An 18639-nucleotide genomic window follows, 5' to 3' on the forward strand; every position below is an offset into this window, starting at 1 on the left:
GGCGGCCGCGCCCTTGCCGCCATGGCGTTAAATATTAAACAAACAAACAAACAAACCTTTTACTCACACTAATTTCCCCCCTAAACCACGATGGGTTTCTCGTGTTCAATCGCTGCTGCCATTCTTGCTGGCTCCACTGCGTTTATCCACGCCAAGCCAACCTCGTTCAGTGGTTGTGACGGAGTTGTAGGTGCATCCCAGCGTCCATGTGTGTTTTTAAGTGTGAAAATGAGGGAAACGCGAAGGAGGAAATTAGGGAACGTATACTCACGGTGCGTTGAAGTGTCGCGACCTCCACCAGGAGTTTCCGAACCAGGTTCTTCTGAGAAACGAAACCGCGTACGCCTTGGAGCAGACATTCTTCTGGTCGACTGTCCAGGGTTCTGCCTCTCCGATCTGCTTCTTTACACCTGAGAACGCAAGTGAAGTTTCCAGAGCAGTTGTCATTGCTCGGGATGGTCAGTGTCAATTTGCAGTCAAGAGCGGAGGTCACTATTCGTTCGAAGCATCCACCATTGACAACGGTTTGGTGGTTGACCTCGCCCGTATGAACGATACTGTCGTGAGTGATGACAAAAGGTCGGCTGTTGTCGGACCTGGTGGTCGTTGGTCCAACGTGTATCCCATCCTGCAAGAGCAAAACCTCACCATCCCTGGTGGGAGGATGTTCGGCGTTGGTGTCGGCGGTCTCACTCTGGGCGGTATGTCTATTGTCCCGAGTCTCTGTACCAGCCACTGACCGTCTGTAGGCGGAATTTCTTGGTTGAGCAACCTCCATGGCATGACATGTGACAACGTCCAAGACTACGAAGTTGTCTTGGGCAATGGCAGCATCGTCACGGCGTCTCCGACCTCCCACCCTGATCTGTACTGGGCTCTCCGCGGCGGTGCAAGCAACTTTGGTATCGTCACTAAGTTTACCTTCGACGCCTATGAGCAGGGGAAGCTGTGGACAGGTCAGCTGGAATACGACAGCGCTGCCAACACGTCCTCCATCACAGCTTTCGTCAACTGGGGCGATCAACTCGTGGCAACCGATCCCAAGAGCTTCAGCGTCCTACTCTGGGACTACAACAAGGACGCTCCTCCTACTGGCACAGCCATCCTCACACACGCCGATACCTTCGCCGACAACAAGCACCCTGCAGTGTTTGACGGGTTCTACAGTGCCGAGCCCAGCAACATCACAGAGACCAACGCATACCACGCTGAGATCGCCGACGGCCTCGTATTCCCGGGCGGCGTGACCCGCAACTCCTTCTGGACGACCTCATTCGTACTGGATGCGGGAATGATGCAGACGGCCTTCGAGATCTGGCGCGAAGAGGCTAAGGCCATCGAGGATATCGCAACACAGCAGTTGCAGCTCCAGATCTTCACGCGCGCCGAGTTCGAGTTCGCGAAGCGTAACGGAGGCAACCCCACCAGCTTCGCTGAGCAAGAACGGCCTCTCGGGTTCCTGAACATCATTGCCATGTGGAAAAACGCCGAGGACGATAAGATTGTCTACGCCACGCAGCAGCGCATTGAGGACCGCGTGAATGCTGCCGCAAGGGAAATGGGGCTGTACAACGGGTTCAAGTACACTAACTACGCCAGCCAGTTCCAGGATCCCTTCACCAGCTACGGAGCAGAGAATAAGGCACGACTTTTGAAGATTGCGAAGGACTATGATCCGAACGGTGTTTTCCAGAACCTCGTCAGTGGTGGGTTCAAGCTCACGCGCGGGCCTGAACATGTCTAGGTCATGCCCAACTTCAACGGCAACGCTGTTTCATAGTGCGAATGCACACAATCGGCAGACTTTTGTGATTGTCGCGCTATTCATCATAGGCTAAGAATTGAGACAGTGATTATCGATTGTTTCCCGCTTGACGCTGACATATTGTCAGATATTGAATAGATCTGACCACCACGCATCGGTAGCGTTGTACGTAGGCATGGCCATCAAGCTATGTGATACAACCTCCACGTTGCCGCTGCCAAAGTCCTCGAGCCCCGTCATTTCATCCTTCCATGCCTTACTCATGCCTTGAAAAACGTTGATAGCCCACGTAAACGCCTCGTCTTCGCCTGTCCCGCAGACAGGAGACCACAGTACACTGGCAGCTCTCAATTGCTCGAAGACCGCAATGAGTTTGTCCAGGGTCGGAATCAGATCCAGCGTTTGCCTAACACCAGACCGCGACCAAGCAGTGTCATCCAGTGTATTCAACTTGTGCAGGGATACCATCACCCGGACCAGCTCAGAGTAGCTGAAAAGCGCCATGTCACCGTACAATCGGACGTCCGTTGTGTAGAAAGTGCTGAGCCATGCTCTGACCGAGTTCAGTTGCCCTTGGTAGATCTCAAATCTCTTCAAATCTGGATCAGTGGTTTGAGGTGGAGAACATAGGGACGACTCGAGAATGAGAAGCTCGGTGAAATGGTAGTGCTCAAGCACAGCGGCTATGGATCATGAATGTTAACGATGCTCAAAATGCATGTCACTAGTAACATCGTAAGAATAGTGGAGTGCACTTACGGTGTGTGGATGCAGCCGGGCCGAGCTTCTCGCTGCCAATGATGGCTTGAAGCTGTGAGCGCAGGGTAGACGTATACAGTTCGCGCAACTCGTGATTTGGATTCGACCCCATCAGATTCATATTCTGTATTTGATTGATGATCAATTGCATCCGAGCCAAAGCGACGAGGCTTTTGTCCTGGTCGAGGTCGGTTTGAACAAGAAGACTGGCGTATTCGTCAAGGATAGTAGACCAACGCACCCCTTCTGGTCCCTTCGTGGCGTACGAGGCCCTGTAATTATGCATATGCTAGTAACGGAGCTCAAAGGGTAGCTGGGAGTAGTCTGGAATCACAGGAAACAAGTTGGAGGCCGGGGATATAACCCACATAGAAGTAATAAGAAAGGCACCTAGCACAGCCCTGCGTTCCTCGTTGGTTCTCTCCCGTCTGCCACCTTCAGAGTGGGTATGCGTCCCCGGACTGCAGTATTCCTTCGGAGGAGCTTCCGTGGGAGGTATGTTCAGCCCCAAGTCATAGATCATAAGGATTATCAATTGCGAGAACAAGGAATTGTAAAACTTGTCCCTTCGCTGCAAATGTGACCTGCAACGATGAGCAACTGTGAAAAGGCACATCAGGTTTCGTCGATTCCGGGTAACGAACCATCCTAGGGTAGCTATTAACCCAAGAAGAAGATCCAGATTCTTCTCTCGTTCTACAACGACCCTTTGAAATATGATCTCTCGGACCTTATCTCCGAGCGCCAGTCGTCGCTTGTTAGACCTGGATGTCACGCTCATGATGTTCAGCCATAGAAACGGATACGTCCCCTTAAGCTTCTGAGAGGAGACGTGCGGTGGTATATAGTGAAATGGGAAGAACAGCTGTTGTGTTGTTGTTAGTAAAACTTCCTTTGACCCTAAATATCGGCATCAACGGTGACGGTGGGAAGCCTACAATAGTCTCTTCTCTGAATTTTCTCAGCGACTCTTCTGCCTCAGCTGGGGATGGCTCGTCTATTGAAAGAGCGTCCCATCCATTGGGCGATTCAGATGTAGAGGGCCATTTGGCAACCGTTGTTGCAGGTGTCGGGATAGCGGCATCAGGAGTCGGGTTTTGCAATAACTCCGCATCGTCTTCCTCATCATCTTCATCTTCCTCGCAGCCATCCTCGTCGATGGTCTCTCGGTCCGACTGCGCTGGCGGCAGACCTTTCTCGGCTCTTAGGAACGAGGCGAGATCATCAAGCTTTTCCTCGAGGCGTGTCACCCGATTTGATGCCTGAGACCTGGGTTTGTGACGGCGCGCAATCATAGAGGGTGTACATTCCTTCTTCAGGCGAAAACATCTGTAAACCATCTCCGGTTAGTCTAATTTCAACTATGAAGTACTTCTTGACATTGCCCAACCCATAAATACGGCGATGAGAATGTCATAAGTAGATAAATAAGAGACGATTTTCCATGCAGGAGACTTCTCGCATCGCTAGGGAGGGCCAAAAGAGATGGAATCTTACCTCTCGCACGGCGCACCAGACTCGCGGTAGATGCATTTGCACTTTACTTTGGCACAATTCATGCATGCCTTTGAGCCCCGTCCGGCTGGAGATTCCGACACCAAGGGCCGGTTCATGTTGTGACCCGGACTGACTAACGTTATAGCGGCTCGATGCGAAGTCAATTGGGGTTGCAGATGGAATCGGCATAGAGCAGACGGATGGAACAGTTAGACGGCGGATGCGACGGCGGCGGAACAGGGTCATATTTGTTGAGCCGTCCCTGCGGAACCGCACCAGATGCCTGCGCAGGTTGCGCCGCACTCAAAGATCATTCTTCCCGTCTGACAACCCACCTCGAAGCGGGCGTTGGAGGGACATGCATGAGCACAGGGTCATCTGGATGCTCTCATTGGATCGCATATGGCAGTACGTAGTGGCCGGAGCCGGGGCTGACGTGGGGCCGGCGGACCCGGCACGCGTGCCTGCTCCGGTTCAAGACATGTACGTACAAACTGCGAGTGAGGAAGCTGTCGCAAGACAGAAGCAATCAGAATGGAGGCTGACAGAAGGAGATTATCCTCCGGAGGGAGGAAGGGTGACCATGAAGTCTCTCCATACATCATAAGATGTCCTGCGGTACATTTGTCCGGGTCGATCGCAAGTCTGCTTCTGAATTTTAAGCACTTCAGGATTCTTTTTACTCTCGTTTTCCTATTTCTACACTTCAAACTCCTGTTAAATCAAGTTCTTTGACAACTACGCCCCCTGGCACCATCAAAATGCCTCCCGAACAGTCTCATGAATCTTCCGCAGGGCGTCGCCACCGCCATCTCTCCGGTGCTGAGAGTGAAAACGCTGTCACGGTTTTCGATACTGTGCAGCCATCCATCGATGGTGTTGCTGATGACTTGGAGAAGACCACCAAGATCAACACTGAGGACAACAGCCAGGAGTATGTCAGCGGAGTCAAACTTGGTCTCATCGTCGTTTCGGTCTCCCTGGCTTGCTTCCTGACAGTGATGGATATTTCTGTTATCAGTACTGTGAGTATTCAAATATTCGTCGATCAAGTACTCCAGTTCGTCGCAGCGCAATGGCTAAGGTACTGGTGTCTACAGGCAATTCCCAAGATCACCGACGACTTCAAATCCCTAGTTGACGTTGGCTGGTATGGCAGTGCGTATAATCTGGGCAGGTAAGCTAAGGATTACTCCGATCGACATTTCGCGACTCACACTACACCAGTGCGGCACTGGTGCCTCTGACTGGCAAGATGTACAATCACTTCAACCTCAAGGTATATGACTCCCAATGAAATGCAATCACTGGTTCTAACGCAAGTCCTTAAGTGGACATTCCTTGTCTTCTTCTTTGCCTTCGAACTTGGCTCTGCACTTTGCGGAGCAGCACAGACATCGGCAATGCTCATAATCGGTCGAGCTATCGCAGGGCTGGGTGCTTCTGGTATCATCAACGGATCATTCACGATCATCTCCGCTTCAGTTCCCCTCGAGAAGCGACCCCCTTTCATCGGGGCGTGCATGGGAATTTCCCAACTTGGCCAGGTGATAGGGCCTCTCATCGGTGGTGCCTTCACGACAGGTTACACTTGGAGATGGAGCTTCTACATCAATCTGCCCCTTGGAGCCATCGTCGCTGTTCCTTTGGTCATTATCCACATTCCTGAACAGATTGCAAAGCAGAGCCCACTTCGCGTCCTCAAAGGTCTCCACCGTTTCCTCGACCTCATCGGCTTCGCCTTATTCGCTCCATCAGTCATCATGCTCCTTCTCGCCTTGCAATATGGGGGAAACCAGTTTCCGTTGAAATCATCTCAAGTCATTGGTCTTTTCTGCGGCGCGGGTCTCAACGCCGTTGTCTGGGCTTTCTGGAACCGTCACAAGGGCGATGAAGGCCTCATTCCGACTTCCATGGTTAAGAGACGCATTGTCGCCATTAGCTCCCTCAACTATGGGCTTTTCATGGCCGTGGTGTTTGGTGGTGTTTTCTACCTGCCGATCTACTTTCAAGCCATCAAGGAGAAGAGCGCTATACTCAGCGGCGTTTATCTCATGCCGAACATCCTACCACAAATACTCACGACAATCTTGACTGGTGTTCTGGGTAAGACCCATATCCAAGCTTCATTCAGTCAGTCATCGCTAATATGTCTAACAGTCCCAAAGGTCGGCCGGATCCCGCCATTCGCTCTATTTGCGGCGGCTACAACAGCAATTGGCAGCGGCCTTTACGGGACGTTTCAGCCGAACACTTCGACCGGGAAATGGATTGGATACCAGATCCTGGCCGGAGTCGGACAAGGCTTTGGCTTTCAAATGGTACGCCAACTTAGATGTTCTAGACAACCTTCGCACCATGTGCTAACGGGTCAGCCGCTGATTGCCATCCAAAATGACACCAAGCCGGAGCATCTCGCCGAGGCAACTTCACTCCTCGTCTGGGCGCAGTATGTTGGCCCGACGATCTTCATCGTAGCTTACAACACTCTCTTTACCTCCAGCCTGCGCTCGGAGATTCCCAAGCACGCACCCAATGCGGATGTAGAGGCTATTGTTGCGGCTGGAGCTACGAAGTTCCGCAAGCTGGTGTCTGCTGAAGATCTCCCAGCTATCCTGGTCGCGTATGCAAATGCTATTGATCATGTGTTTTTCTTGGTTGCGGCAGTCGGTGTCCTTGCCTTTCTAGCTGCCTTCGGCATGGGTTGGAGAGATATCAGGCAGAAACCGGCTGCACCAGGGACGAGCAATGATGACGACGGATCTTCTAGTCCTGCTCAAGCTTGAGATACCAGCTCCAATTTGAAGCTGTCAGGAGCATGCACGGTAGAATTCTATCTTCTCTTAACCCGTAGAAGGAATAATCAGTCCATCAACATTTCGGCACAGTTTAGATCATATAGACACGGAATTTTGGGCTTTGTATGATCTTGAACGTTTCCATGTCCGTTTTGCTCCGAAAGGTTCCCAAAGATGCAACGTGCCAGGCCATTGCGACATATAGGCCGTCTGTGAAATTTCAGTAAGAATCATTCGTGTGAAATGCCATGGGCAGAAGCCAATACTATCATACATCGTGGGCTCAAACCCTTCATGCTGTCTATAAGAAGGCCCAAAAGAATGCAGAAGGCCGATGGATCATCAAAAGCAACCGCTCGTACTATCAGAACAAGCCTTAACCATTCTACAGACTTCATCATAATCCTTCCAGCGAAACAACAACGCGAGACTTGTGGCTCATACAGCGATGCGTTCCCGTTACTTTCGAATTGCCGACCAAACTCCAATGAGACCTGCAAACGGCCAGGTGACCGCCACCTTGTCCCGAATAGACTTCCTTTCCTTTTCCTTCGTAACGTCAACCACAACCTTGTCGTAAACATCCGGTAAGCTCGTCGCACTATATCGCTCTCGAAGTTTCGTGTACCAGTTCTTGTCGTACATGTCCCAGAACTCCTTTTCCGTGTAGTAAGCATGTGAGTACAACACCTTGCGCCCGCCCAACTCCATGAGCTTTGCCTCTAGATCTCGGTTTTGCCGCATGAAACGGTCAATCTTCTTTGACGAATGGCCCCAGACTCCCACATTAAGCATCGGCTGTGGTGCCTCTCCACCCGGCTCTGTCGTGTAAGGGTGAAAACTGGGGGCCTCGATGGCACGCAGAGGACACAGCCAGAGGGGCCAAATTTCCATGTTGTCAGCGACGTAGTCGATGAAATTTTGGACTGTTGAGTATGGTAATGATAAATCGTGCACCAGATACTGGAAAGTCATCCGGCTGCCACCGCCAAGGCCTGCTTTGTATAATGTCCGGGTATCCATCAGGCGGTTCATCACCCGTCGTGTTATGCGGTTGAAAGGGACGAAGCCGAAGTACTTGAACGCCAACTCCCCCATCCAAAATGCGCCGCGATCATACCGGAAGAGATAGTCTTGCAACGGCACATAATCTGGAGTTGGTACTGCATTTGTAATGCGTTTTCGCGCATGCAGATAGAACCACGGGTCCTTAGCTTTGCTGAAAGTTTGTGGCTTGTGTTTTACTGGCAAGTCGTCTGTGAGTTGGCCAGTTACCACCGCCGCGCTGGTCCTCGAAAACACCAATCCCTCGACATAGTCGTTATGAGCCAAGTTTGTCTCCCGCTGGATCGCAGCTATCGCATCCGGGATCCTCGAATACGGGTGATACGTGACTTTCACAAACTTCTTCGCCGGCAGCAGCCGCAGCTCCAGCTTCGTGACGATGCCGAGCGTCCCCAGCCCCCCGGCCGCACCCTTGAACAGATCCGCATTTTCCGTCTTTGACGCATTGACGACCTCGCCGGTGGCCAGGATGATTTCCACCGCCAGCACCGTTTCATCAAAATAACCGTACCGAAACGAGCTGCTCTCGCCGGCGGACCCGGCAAAACCGCCACCGACGGTGATGCCGGGGAACTCCATCACCACGGGCGGGACCATGCCGGCGCGGTAGGTCGCGGCGACGAGCTGGTCCATGGCGACATTGGGCTCGACGATGGCGACGGCGGCGGCGGTGTCGATGTGCAGCACATGGCGCAGCTCGCTGATGTCGACGACGCGCTGGCCGTGGGCGGGACGGGTGCTGCTGGTGGAGCCGTGGAAGATGCGGAAGGGCTCCCGGCGCGAGTGGAAGTCCTTGACGATCTCCGAGATCCGCTTCACTGCGACGTTGTGATCGTTCATTCCGCCCAGTCAGGCAGCCAACGAGGGCCGGATATTACTGGATACTGGAACTGGAGATGTAACGATCCGGTGCAGCCGCAGAATGGAACTCTGCCGGACTGGTGTTGGGCCTCTTCAGCAGTACCGGGGGAAGAAGAAGAAAGTTGTCGCTTGGAGGTTGGAAGGTGTAACGAGGACTGTCGGAAGTTCAGGGCGACCCACTTTGAGCATCTTGCGGTCACCGTCATTGGCGTCAACCCGTGTTGGCGCCGATTCAGTCGTGGATGACTAACGGGTTGCTGGTGGTGAGTGTGCATAATCTTGACCCTAACCCTGCATAATTGTACAGATTGCACTAGTGCTCGAAACCCAGCAAGCGCCATGGACAGACCTCTAGAGCCCCTTAAATGGATACTGGATTCATTGGAAAAAGAATTCCGCTTTTCATGTGGGATTTCCTTCCCAAAGTTAGTTTGGAGGTGCGGTTGAGGACATGTGTGGCTGCTGCGATACCTCGATGCACCATGGTCCCTGGCGAATTTCTCACAAGCGTCAACCTCCGCAAGGCAATGAGGCAACTGTCTACTCTTAAAACTCATAGGCAGAAACGCTTCAAGAGGAGCGTTGTAGTCAAATCCGGATGCTTCTCGGGGAGGACAAGAGCCCCCCACTCTCAAAGTTCTAGATCCCGCCTGTTCCACAGTCCGCTTCATTTGGCCCAGCAGTCGCCGGTTTCGCCTCTGGGATGGGCGGCCGGTGTTACGCAGAAACGCGCAATATCCCTCTCGGCGTAACACAACCATGCAGCCATCACCATTCTGAGGGTTGCAAACTTGTGGCCTTCCAGGGTTTGGCAAACACTGGAAAAGTCGCAGCCTACCCAGGCAGCATCAACTTCGGATAGCGACTTGTTTGCCTACAATTAGTGCTTACAACAGTCAGGTTTAACATTTCACCTGCCGTACCCCAAATTCAGAGCAACTCTGGTTATATACATCCAGAGGCATAATGTCAAGCCGTATTACGAGTCCATCGCCTATCGTGGTCAGCTTTTCGCCAAGCTGCACTGTAGTTGGGGTAACACGATAACACGCTGCAGGGAGCCGCGCCAGTGACGTAGCGGGCGAAAATGCTAGGATTGTCATTCGCGCCCTTCTATTACTCCAAACCCCGCGTATCACCAACTTGCCATTCACAAGTTAGCACTTCACCAGCCATCAAAAGCATTAAATCTCTGCCTTATTGCCAGAAATCAGTTGACATTCATCAAAATGAGCGGTGAAGGCTATGTTCGCCCCTACATCCGCGACAGAGTCGTGATTACGGCTCAGTGTCTGTGCAAGGCACACACCTTCAAGGCTCAGACTTACAGGTCCAACCTGCCTCTGAAGGCCTCATGCTGCCACTGCAACTCATGTCGACACGTTTCGGGCGCGCTGTATACCGCGTGTGTCAAGTGGCCATCGCCTTCTGAGCACCTGGCCGATCTCAAGAAGTACTCTTACTCCGATAGCATCGACCTCTACTCCTGCGGAACATGTTCGGCACAGATGTTCTGTCTCGGCCCCGCCGTTGGAGACGTTCCTTGGGTGGTCACTGGCGCGCTTGAGAACGCCGAGGACTTGGTTCAGTACGCAAGCCACATGCACGTCGGAGACACCATCGACGGGGGAGCTTCGGTCTGGTTGCCTCGGTACGCGGACGGCGCGCCGGTCAAGCGGTGGAGAGAAGGCGCCGGGAAGAGCGAAGAGTTGCCGCTAGATTGGCCTGGCGCCAAGGCCTTGTCATTTGAGACTCTCAAAGCTGGCCCAACTCCCGACATCACGCCGTTCAGGTGCCACTGTGGTGGTATCGACCTCAAGCTGAAAAGCGGCGCTGATCTCGGAGACTTCCCGGAAGAGGACCTCGACACCTGGTTTGTCGACAAAGAAACGCTGAAGTACCGCGGAAGTCTCGAATGCTGCGACTCTTGCCGACTCAGCTTTGGAGCAGACCTGATGGCGTGGACCTTTGCTCCTCTATCGCACATTGATTTTGGCGGAGACAACCCACCAGACGCAGCCAAGTTTCCCAGGAACGTCAGCTACCTGAGAGACGCAGCCACGGCTAAAGACAAGGATCCACGTTTGGGTACGCTGGCGATGTATGAAAGCTCTCGGGACGTCCAGCGTTACTTCTGCTCAAAGTGCTCGGCCAGCGTCTTTTACGCGGTCAACGACCGACCCGGCATGGTGGATATCGCAGTTGGACTGCTGCAGCATCCTGATGGGGCTCGTGCGGAAGGGCTGCTTAAGTGGCTTGACAAAGTTGGTTGGGCGCAGGATGTCGCGGGAGGGTGGCGGGAGGGGCTTGCGAACACATCGAAGAGGCTTCTAAACGAGTGGACCGACAAGACTCAAGGACCTGCCCACTCAAGTCATTAGTTGCCAAAAGCTTCTTCTCACAACTCAACATCCATCTTTCTATCTAGTCCTACTAGCCCTCTCGTCTCATCTTGAATCTCACGGAGTCTCGTGAACACTTGAGGCATCTCACACACGACCCACCCAGTTCCACCGAGCTGCATAAGCCTCTCGCTCCTCGCACTCCGGCATCCATAACGGGATCCAGATCCCGCTCCGGTCATCAACAGCGCCGATGGTTTAGTGGTAAAATTCTCCGTTGCCATCAAGCAGCGTCGGGGAGCCGGGGGTTCGATTCCCCCTCGGCGCAATCTTTTTGCCTCATGATAGATCTGGAAGTTTCATTTCGCTTTTTTGACCTGGCAGGGTGCACATCGAGATGACCGTTAGCAAGTACAGCTGTCTATGCTCCAAGCTTATTGCCTGAGCAAGTGATTGTAAGTTGGACTACAAGCGAGTAGATAAAATGCATGAAGGTACCGTTATAATTCTAGATGCTAAATGATCTGTATCCAAATTGACGTAGTCCGACTTTTCCTGAAAAACACCTCTCCATCTATGTCCCGAATTTCGCGATGGAAGATAACGTGTTGCTCTGACTTAAGCAGTCTTCTTCTTCCACAGCTGCGACAATGAAAACTTCTTCGGTACCCGAGCCAACCAGTACAGCCCCAAAGCAGCAAACAGATTGAAGACGATGTACACAAACATCAGCCCATAGTTGCGCCATCTCTCGTCATACGAGGCGGACGTCATGGCCAAGAACATATCGGTATCGGCCAACGAGCAGAACTGGCAGGTTTCAGTGCTTTCCGGGTTGTAGACCCTGCCGCCAGCAACCTGCATGTACGTCTCCATGTAAGCTCCGCAAGTGACATTGGCGGGCGGCGAGAACTGCAAAAGTTCCAGCGGCGAGCACTGCACGGCGTTGTGAGCGAGTCCGGTCGAGAGGAGGCCGTCGACAAGGTAGGTGAGTGGAGAGACTCGGTACATGAACTTCCAGAATGTGGGAAGGGAGCCCATGGGCACGATGACACTGTTGGGGGTTAGCAGTCAGACTTCAAGGTGGATTTCAGAGGAGCACATGTCTACTTACCCGCAGAAGATGAGGCACATGGCGAACAGAAGGAGAGAAAGCGTGGCTCCAATCTCGGCTGTAGGTACACCGGCAACGACCATGTCCGCAAAAGTCGACTCAAAAAGCATGAACGCCCAAACAAGCAAGAACATCAGCCCTCCACGCTCAGTCACCGCATCGGTGGGGATGGCGTTGCGGTACATGCCGACGAGGTAGTAGAAGGGAAAGAAGATAACGATCGCAGCCAGGGTGTTCCACGGAAGCTCGACAATGATGTTGACCAGCATGAAGACATACCACGAGTACGCGCGCGAGGCTCGTTCTCTGGCTTCGTACTGCTCTCGCTGGAGGATGAAGTTGGGCATCGTCTGGTAGACGAGGAAGGCGAAGACGACTAGGAGCATGAAGATGGAGAACATCTGGCTTTGGAGGCCTTGCATCGTGAGTTCTGCCTTGTAGAATGAGACACCAATGAAGAGACTCTGTGGTTGTTAGTAGCTATCGTGTCAATGCATCGGGTAGTTGGAAGACTTACTGTTCCGCCTGACAGAATCAGCTTCGAGTAGATGTACGAAGGCGTGCGCCAGTACTGCTGGAACACACGTCTGGTGCACATAGCCAACTGCGTAGAAAACGGCGTCGCGTAAGTCGACATCTCTTCGCTGGTCCCCAAAGCTCCAGCCGCAGGCGATTCCTTCTCCAGTCGTGCGAGCTCCCGCTGCACCTGAACAGACTCGTCGCTATCCTTCCACGTCTGATGCCAATCCCGCTCCGCCTTGGCACCCGGCGCCGCTCCGATGACCTTCAGCATCCACTCGGCGGGGTTCTCGTCCGGACCGCAGGGGGTGGCTCCGTACTGCTCGAAGTAGCCTGTGAGCGTCCGGGAGTTCTCGCCAATGTCGCCAAAGTAGACGGTTTTGCCGCCGTGGGCTAGAAGTAGAAGGCGGTCGAACTGCTGAAAGAGGAGGGCGGAAGGCTGGTGAATGGTGCAGAGGATTGCTTGGCCGTTCTCGGAGAGCTTTCGGATGAGGGATGCGATGGACCACGCTGTTTGACTGTCGAGGCCGGAGGTGGGTTCGTCAAGGAAGAGGAGAATGTCTGGTTTGGCGGCTAGCTCGACGCCGATTGTGAGGCGTTTTCGTTGTTCGACGTTGAGACCTGTCACGACAAGTTAGTCTGCAAGGGTTTGGAAGAAGTCTGGGTGATGAAAGTCTTACCCTCGCCAGGAACGCCGACGATGGCATCCGCATAGGCCTCCATCTCTAGAAGTTCGATGACCTCTTCGACGTAGGCGTACTTCTCCTGCTTGCTGATGGACGCAGGCTGTCGAAGCATCGCACTGAACTGCAGTGCCTCGCGCACCGTCGAGGTTTCTAGATGAATGTCCTGTTGCTGCACGTAGCCCGTCTTGCGTTGGAACGATTGGTCCCTCGGTATGCCGTTGACTAGCATATCTCCCGAGACGACACCCATCGTGACTCGATTAGCTAACACATCTAGAAGGGTGGTCTTGCCGGCACCAGTAGATCCCTGAGATTAAAGGTCAGCGTGTCAGAGTGAATTCCTCTCCGCAACGTTTGATACCACTTACCATCAACGCAGTAAGTGTTCCGGGCTTCACCCATCCTGCGACGTGGGAAAGAATGCGACGATCTTCTCCGTTGATCGTGATGTCGTAGCACACGTCCTTCCAGTGGAAGACCGCCTGGTGCTGTTGGCGAGTCGGTTGTCTGGCCGCAGGGTGGCGCGGAGACGAAACCACCTCTTTCTCATTGCGATAAACGCGATCAGACCGCCCATTTTCCTCGTCAGACACCGCCTTTGAGGGAGTAGTGGACTTGTGCCCCTTGCGGAAAAGCAGCACCTCGCCCTTGGAGCAGTTGGTGGTGATGAACTCGGCTGCCACTAGGTAGACAGTGAAGAAGAAGATGATGTAACCAATGAGAATACCGAAGTTTCTAGCCTGAAGTTAGTGATGTTCTACTGTCATTCCGCTCACACGGTTTGCTTACCTCCACATGTGAGACTTGTAGTAGCTGAAATGAGCATTCATGTAAAAGTCGCCATCAACAAAGTCGGCCCCCGGCATGGCCCCAGCTACGGCACAAGCACGCTGAGACGGTGTCGCGTTCGGATAGGCCGGCACGTAGTCGGCGCAAGGAAATTGGCGTCCAGTGAACTCGTTCGCGACCAGGCTCTCGAAAGCGTAGGCGATGGGGTTGATGTAATTGATCCAACGAAGCCAGCCCTTCATGCTGCTGGTCGGGAGGATGAAGCCGGTGTAGATGACCAAGGCCAGGATGAAGATCGCGGCTGGCGTCAGAGCTTGATGGATCGTCCTCGAGGTCTGGCCGATGGTGCGCAGGATCATGGACATGGAGAGGGTGGTGGTGAAGCCAAAAAGCAGGAAGATGAAGAATGCGTCTGCTTCCTGGCGGAGCTTGGCCATGAAGTAGAGCGGAATGTTGAAGGCGAGGGTTGAGAGGATCTTGCTGGGAAGGTCGCAAATTGAGGAGGAGATGGCTTCCGAGAATGGGTGGTAGAGGGCGTATCGTGCATGCTTCTCGACGACCGGTCTTTGCACGTAAAGTGTGAGGATCTGATAGTCTGTTAGCAAGTACTCAAGGCGACGTTGTGCATAAGTCTCACCTCAAGAGCACTGCTCAGCCCGTTGAACAGGATGGCGAAGAAGATGAGGATGCAACGAGAGTTCATGCTCGATGCATCTGCTGGCAAGTCGAAGAAAATGCTGCCCAGCACGAGCGAGATCACCATATTGCCGAGTACCGTCACAAAGAAGAACAGCTTGTCGCCAGAGAGTCGTTGATACCCACGCGTCATGCAGAGCCAGACTTGCATCGGCACAGAGATGGTATACGGTGACCTCGAGGACCTGGCAGAAGATCAGTATGAGCACTTGCGAGGTCTTTGGAGCGGTGTTGGAATCACGTGAGAGACTGCTTGTGCGCCTTGCGAACTTCAGAGAACTTGTTCACGCCTGAGCCGTCCATGGGATACTGCTCCTCGAATGAGTGGATCTCCTCCATCGAACGAGCCCTCAGCTGGCTTCCTTTCCACACCGTCGCAAACTCGTCTGGGCTTCTGGGCACCCTATTCTCGAAGCCAGGTCTGACGACGCGCTCGGCGGGGTTGGTGAGAGATGTTAGGAAGTCGGCGGTGGTCTGGCGGTCGGGGCAGGCGTAGCCCATTTCGACGAAGTAGTGCTTGGCGAGTTCCGTAGGACCGAAGTAGATCTGCCTGCCCTGGTAGAGAACAGAGACCTTGTCAAACACCTTCGTGTTGTCAGTATTTTTTCGCACCGGTTTTCAGAAACAAATACTTACATCGTATGCCGGCTGTGAAGCCTGATACATGGCCACGACGGCTGATGTCTTGGCGACATTGGTAGACAACCGCAGCGTCTTGGAAAATTCGAGAGCGGTAGCACTGTCCAGGCCTCTGGTGCTGTTGTCCCAGCACTGGATCGGGCTCTGGCTGAGGGTGACCTCTGCGATACTCACTCGCTTACGCTCGCCACCGCTGACGCCTCTCACAAAGTCGTTGCCGACCTTGGTGTTGATAGTATGGGAGATACCAAAGACGGCCATCACGACGTCTCGGAGGTGCTCAGCGTATCTCTGTCGACTAACACCCGGCAGACGGTTCTTGGGTGTTCTGGCCAAAGCGGCAAAGAGAAGCGTCTGCCCGACCGTCATGTGAGGGAAGTGGATATCGGTTTCGGCCTGGTAGATGACTTCGCCTCGGAATGCTTTGTGCATGGTCTCCATCGGGATGCCTGGGTGAAACCTCGTCAGCTTCATCTATGATGAATGGGATAAATCAAAACAAACCTTGGTAGCTGAGATGTGAATGCGACTCAAGATGCAAGCCGTTTGTCTCTCCGGCAATGGTCTTCAGCAGAGTCGAAACTCCACTTCCTGGTCGTCCCAAAACCAGAAGCATCTCACCACTCTTCACAATACCATCAAACTCCCTCAAGATGTCAATCTTCTGCCTCCTGTTGCTGAAGAACTGCTTGATCATCATGGGGCCTTGGAGCAAGACGTTCAGAACATCTTTCTGGTAGTCCGTGTCGGTACCGAAGCCATGGACGCTCAAGTTGCGCCACGCGACGCCAGCTTCTAATCTGGGAAACTTTTCGGGGTCGTGGTCAGAGTGCTGGAGCAGGGACCTGGTCCACTTCTTGGCGTTGAAATGCTCGCGGCTGCTGGGATCGAGAGAAGGATCCTTGGAAAGGAAGGGGTTGACGAAGGAGCTGTTCGGACGGGTGGACGTGCGGACAAGCTCTAAGCTGTAGCCACGAACGAGCTCGTTGACCCCGTCATCGCTGACTTCCAGGTCTGTCTCGTCGCTCTGGTGGTGCTGTTCTTGAATCGTCTTCTCCCGGAGAGTGTCGTTGGATGACGCTGGCCTAACGTCCTCATGAGGACTGACTAAGTGTTGGTCCATGACTGAGGATGTCAGTGAACCCTCGGCAAGAGTTTGTGAAATGAGTGAAAAGAAGACAGCTTGAGAGATTCAGAAATTTGATCCTGTCCCTTATGTGGGGTTTTACAGATTATTGCCTTGGGGGACACCTCTTTGACTGCCGTACTGGGAAATTTTTGAATGTGACCAGGATGGCTCACAGAGAAACCTCTGTGACCACCTAAGGGGTATATGAAGATTATGAATAGTTGATGGAGAAAGGGCTTGGGGAAAGAAAAGGTCATCCACAGAGAAGTCTGACAGAAGTAGCGCAGGGTGTCCATCGCATTAGTACCATGAACTCCCACCACCATAAGCAAGGGTAAGAGATATTTACGAGCATGTGAAATTGTTTCTTGACACATTGGAGACGCCATTGATGCATGCCACGAGGAAAATACAGGGTCTCGTAACTTCGCCAATCTTGATACCGAGCCATATCACCATCATCTCGCCCGAGCTGACGATACGTGTGCCTGGTGTGCGAGTCGAACATGCATCTAAGTTGCCTGAAAGCCTGCAAAAACTCTCCGACATGCAGCCCACGTTCGCCAAACACGACATCTCGGCTCCGAACGATCTTGAGCCGCAGATAGCACCCACCGGAGCCTCGCCCATTCGTCCAGACGCGATGTTGGCGCGATGATCAGGGGGCCCGCCCAACGGTTTTATTGACACCGCCGGGCGCCCGGGCTTACCGAATACGGCAGTTCGGCGCCGAGCACCACACCATCACCGCTCCACGAGGAGGGCCGAACCTTCAGACGAGCTCCACCCCCTTACACCAAAAAACATCAGAGCTCCCAGCTTTGTGTTTGCGGTTCTTCGCCCGTCCATCCTCGTCGCCGAGTCCTTGCACATTCTGTTTACTGTTTTTGGCTGCTTACGGGTTGTCTGAGAAGGTCGGCCGAGCATGGCTGACAAGCCTGAATCTAGCCCCAGCCCCGCTGCGGGTGCCCGAATCCACAAGTCCTGTGATGCCTGCAAGGCGCGCAAGGTCCGCTGCCCCAGTATGTTTCCTCGGCCGACTTTCACTGCACCAAAGGGGGTAGCTCGACTGGAAGATCTTGTGCTAACATTTTTTCTTTGGCAGGCTCTGGGCCACCGGGTCCTTGTGCAAACTGTGTGGTAATTACACTGTAGTCATGAATGTTTTTGAGTCTTGCTTGCTGACACTCGTTGAACCGGGAAGCGGCGGAAAGCAGACTGTCGCTTTAGTGTGAGAAGACTTGCTCACAGACGAAATGGTAAGTCTTTTGATTCCTCCTCCACTACATCACCGAGATGATTTTGATGATTATCGTTGTTGAAAACGACGCTTGGCGTTGGGTCTCCGTGCTGACTGTCCTCCTGTAGTTGCGGGCCAACTCTTACCAACAAACTACTCTACCGCCGGGCAACAAGCCCCAGCTGCCCCCGATGCGAAGGCAGTCCTTGATCTCTCGACTACCACCACTGGTGTACATAAGTCGGTTTCATCTCCTTTAGGCTCGCCGCCGCCAAAATCTCCTCCACATCGCATTCAAGAGCTGTACGTCGACCGGGCTCTCACGAGAGCACGGCGGCCGCCGACAGCCAACAGCAAGAACTCGGAAGACTTGGTCTTTGTGCCTGTATGTAACATCGCCCTTCTTTCGAGACCACGTACTGAACTGATTCTAGCGCAACGGCATTTTCGGTACAAACAACATTCAAGGATCAATCACGAAGCCAGTAGTCACTAACTTCAACAGGTGGCCGCAACAGTTTGACCTTCTTTTCCGACAGCAGATTACTTTCGCTGTCAACCCGACTCCGCAATAACAAGGTCAATGAACTCGTCGGCAGAATATCAACTATCGTCAATGGCCGGCTGAGGCGGGCCGACTCGACCGCCAACACCCGCCGAATGCCACAGCCTGAGTCGGTTACCGACAGCACCAAAACATCATTGTACATCCGAAGTAAGGGCTTTCAGTATAGATATGA

The 18639-nt window shown here is 53.2% G+C and overlaps 8 protein-coding genes and 1 non-coding gene across 9 annotated transcripts; 5 read left to right on the top strand and 4 right to left on the bottom strand.

Annotated features, from left to right (window-relative positions):
- Window positions 1–547: 547 nt before the first annotated feature.
- On the top strand, window positions 548–1744 carry COL26b_007865 (uncharacterized protein; the record flags this gene model as incomplete). Its single annotated transcript, XM_053180645.1, has 2 exons — window positions 548–701; window positions 750–1744. 2 exons carry the CDS (start codon window positions 548–550, stop codon window positions 1742–1744), a joined length of 1149 nt encoding a protein of 382 aa, XP_053035324.1.
- Window positions 1745–1888: 144 nt separating this feature from the next.
- On the bottom strand, window positions 1889–2645 carry COL26b_007866 (uncharacterized protein; the record flags this gene model as incomplete). The annotated part of the gene is made up of 2 exons (XM_053180646.1): window positions 1889–2448; window positions 2525–2645. 2 exons carry the CDS (start codon window positions 2643–2645, stop codon window positions 1889–1891), a joined length of 681 nt encoding a protein of 226 aa, XP_053035325.1.
- Window positions 2646–4782: 2137 nt separating this feature from the next.
- Window positions 4783–5318, top strand: COL26b_007867 (uncharacterized protein; the record flags this gene model as incomplete). Its single annotated transcript, XM_053180647.1, has 3 exons — window positions 4783–5046; window positions 5122–5198; window positions 5249–5318. 3 exons carry the CDS (start codon window positions 4783–4785, stop codon window positions 5316–5318), a joined length of 411 nt encoding a protein of 136 aa, XP_053035326.1.
- Window positions 5319–5424: 106 nt separating this feature from the next.
- COL26b_007868 (uncharacterized protein) lies at window positions 5425–6807 on the top strand (the record flags this gene model as incomplete). The annotated part of the gene is made up of 3 exons (XM_053180648.1): window positions 5425–6127; window positions 6182–6342; window positions 6397–6807. The coding sequence occupies 3 exons, from the start codon at window positions 5425–5427 to the stop codon at window positions 6805–6807; spliced, it is 1275 nt and encodes a 424-aa protein (XP_053035327.1).
- A 471-nt stretch (window positions 6808–7278) lies between these two features.
- Window positions 7279–8724, bottom strand: COL26b_007869 (uncharacterized protein; the record flags this gene model as incomplete). Its single annotated transcript, XM_053180649.1, has 1 exon — window positions 7279–8724. The coding sequence occupies one exon, from the start codon at window positions 8722–8724 to the stop codon at window positions 7279–7281; it is 1446 nt and encodes a 481-aa protein (XP_053035328.1).
- A 1250-nt stretch (window positions 8725–9974) lies between these two features.
- On the top strand, window positions 9975–11126 carry COL26b_007870 (uncharacterized protein; the record flags this gene model as incomplete). The annotated part of the gene is made up of 1 exon (XM_053180650.1): window positions 9975–11126. The coding sequence occupies one exon, from the start codon at window positions 9975–9977 to the stop codon at window positions 11124–11126; it is 1152 nt and encodes a 383-aa protein (XP_053035329.1).
- Window positions 11127–11334: 208 nt separating this feature from the next.
- On the top strand, window positions 11335–11415 carry COL26b_007871. Its single transcript has one exon. It is a non-coding gene; the product is annotated as a tRNA-Gly (tRNA).
- Window positions 11416–11705: 290 nt separating this feature from the next.
- On the bottom strand, window positions 11706–14958 carry COL26b_007872 (uncharacterized protein; the record flags this gene model as incomplete). Its single annotated transcript, XM_053180651.1, has 7 exons — window positions 11706–12141; window positions 12202–12665; window positions 12719–13341; window positions 13401–13713; window positions 13775–14141; window positions 14196–14782; window positions 14833–14958. The coding sequence occupies 7 exons, from the start codon at window positions 14956–14958 to the stop codon at window positions 11706–11708; spliced, it is 2916 nt and encodes a 971-aa protein (XP_053035330.1).
- Window positions 14959–15128: 170 nt separating this feature from the next.
- On the bottom strand, window positions 15129–16653 carry COL26b_007873 (uncharacterized protein; the record flags this gene model as incomplete). The annotated part of the gene is made up of 3 exons (XM_053180652.1): window positions 15129–15476; window positions 15528–15979; window positions 16035–16653. 3 exons carry the CDS (start codon window positions 16651–16653, stop codon window positions 15129–15131), a joined length of 1419 nt encoding a protein of 472 aa, XP_053035331.1.
- Between the last annotated feature and the right edge of the window lie 1986 nt (window positions 16654–18639).

Source organism: Colletotrichum chrysophilum, assembly GCF_026319265.1.
Source record: "Colletotrichum chrysophilum strain AFK26 chromosome Unknown scaffold_66, whole genome shotgun sequence".
Lineage (NCBI taxonomy): Eukaryota > Fungi > Ascomycota > Sordariomycetes > Glomerellales > Glomerellaceae > Colletotrichum > Colletotrichum chrysophilum.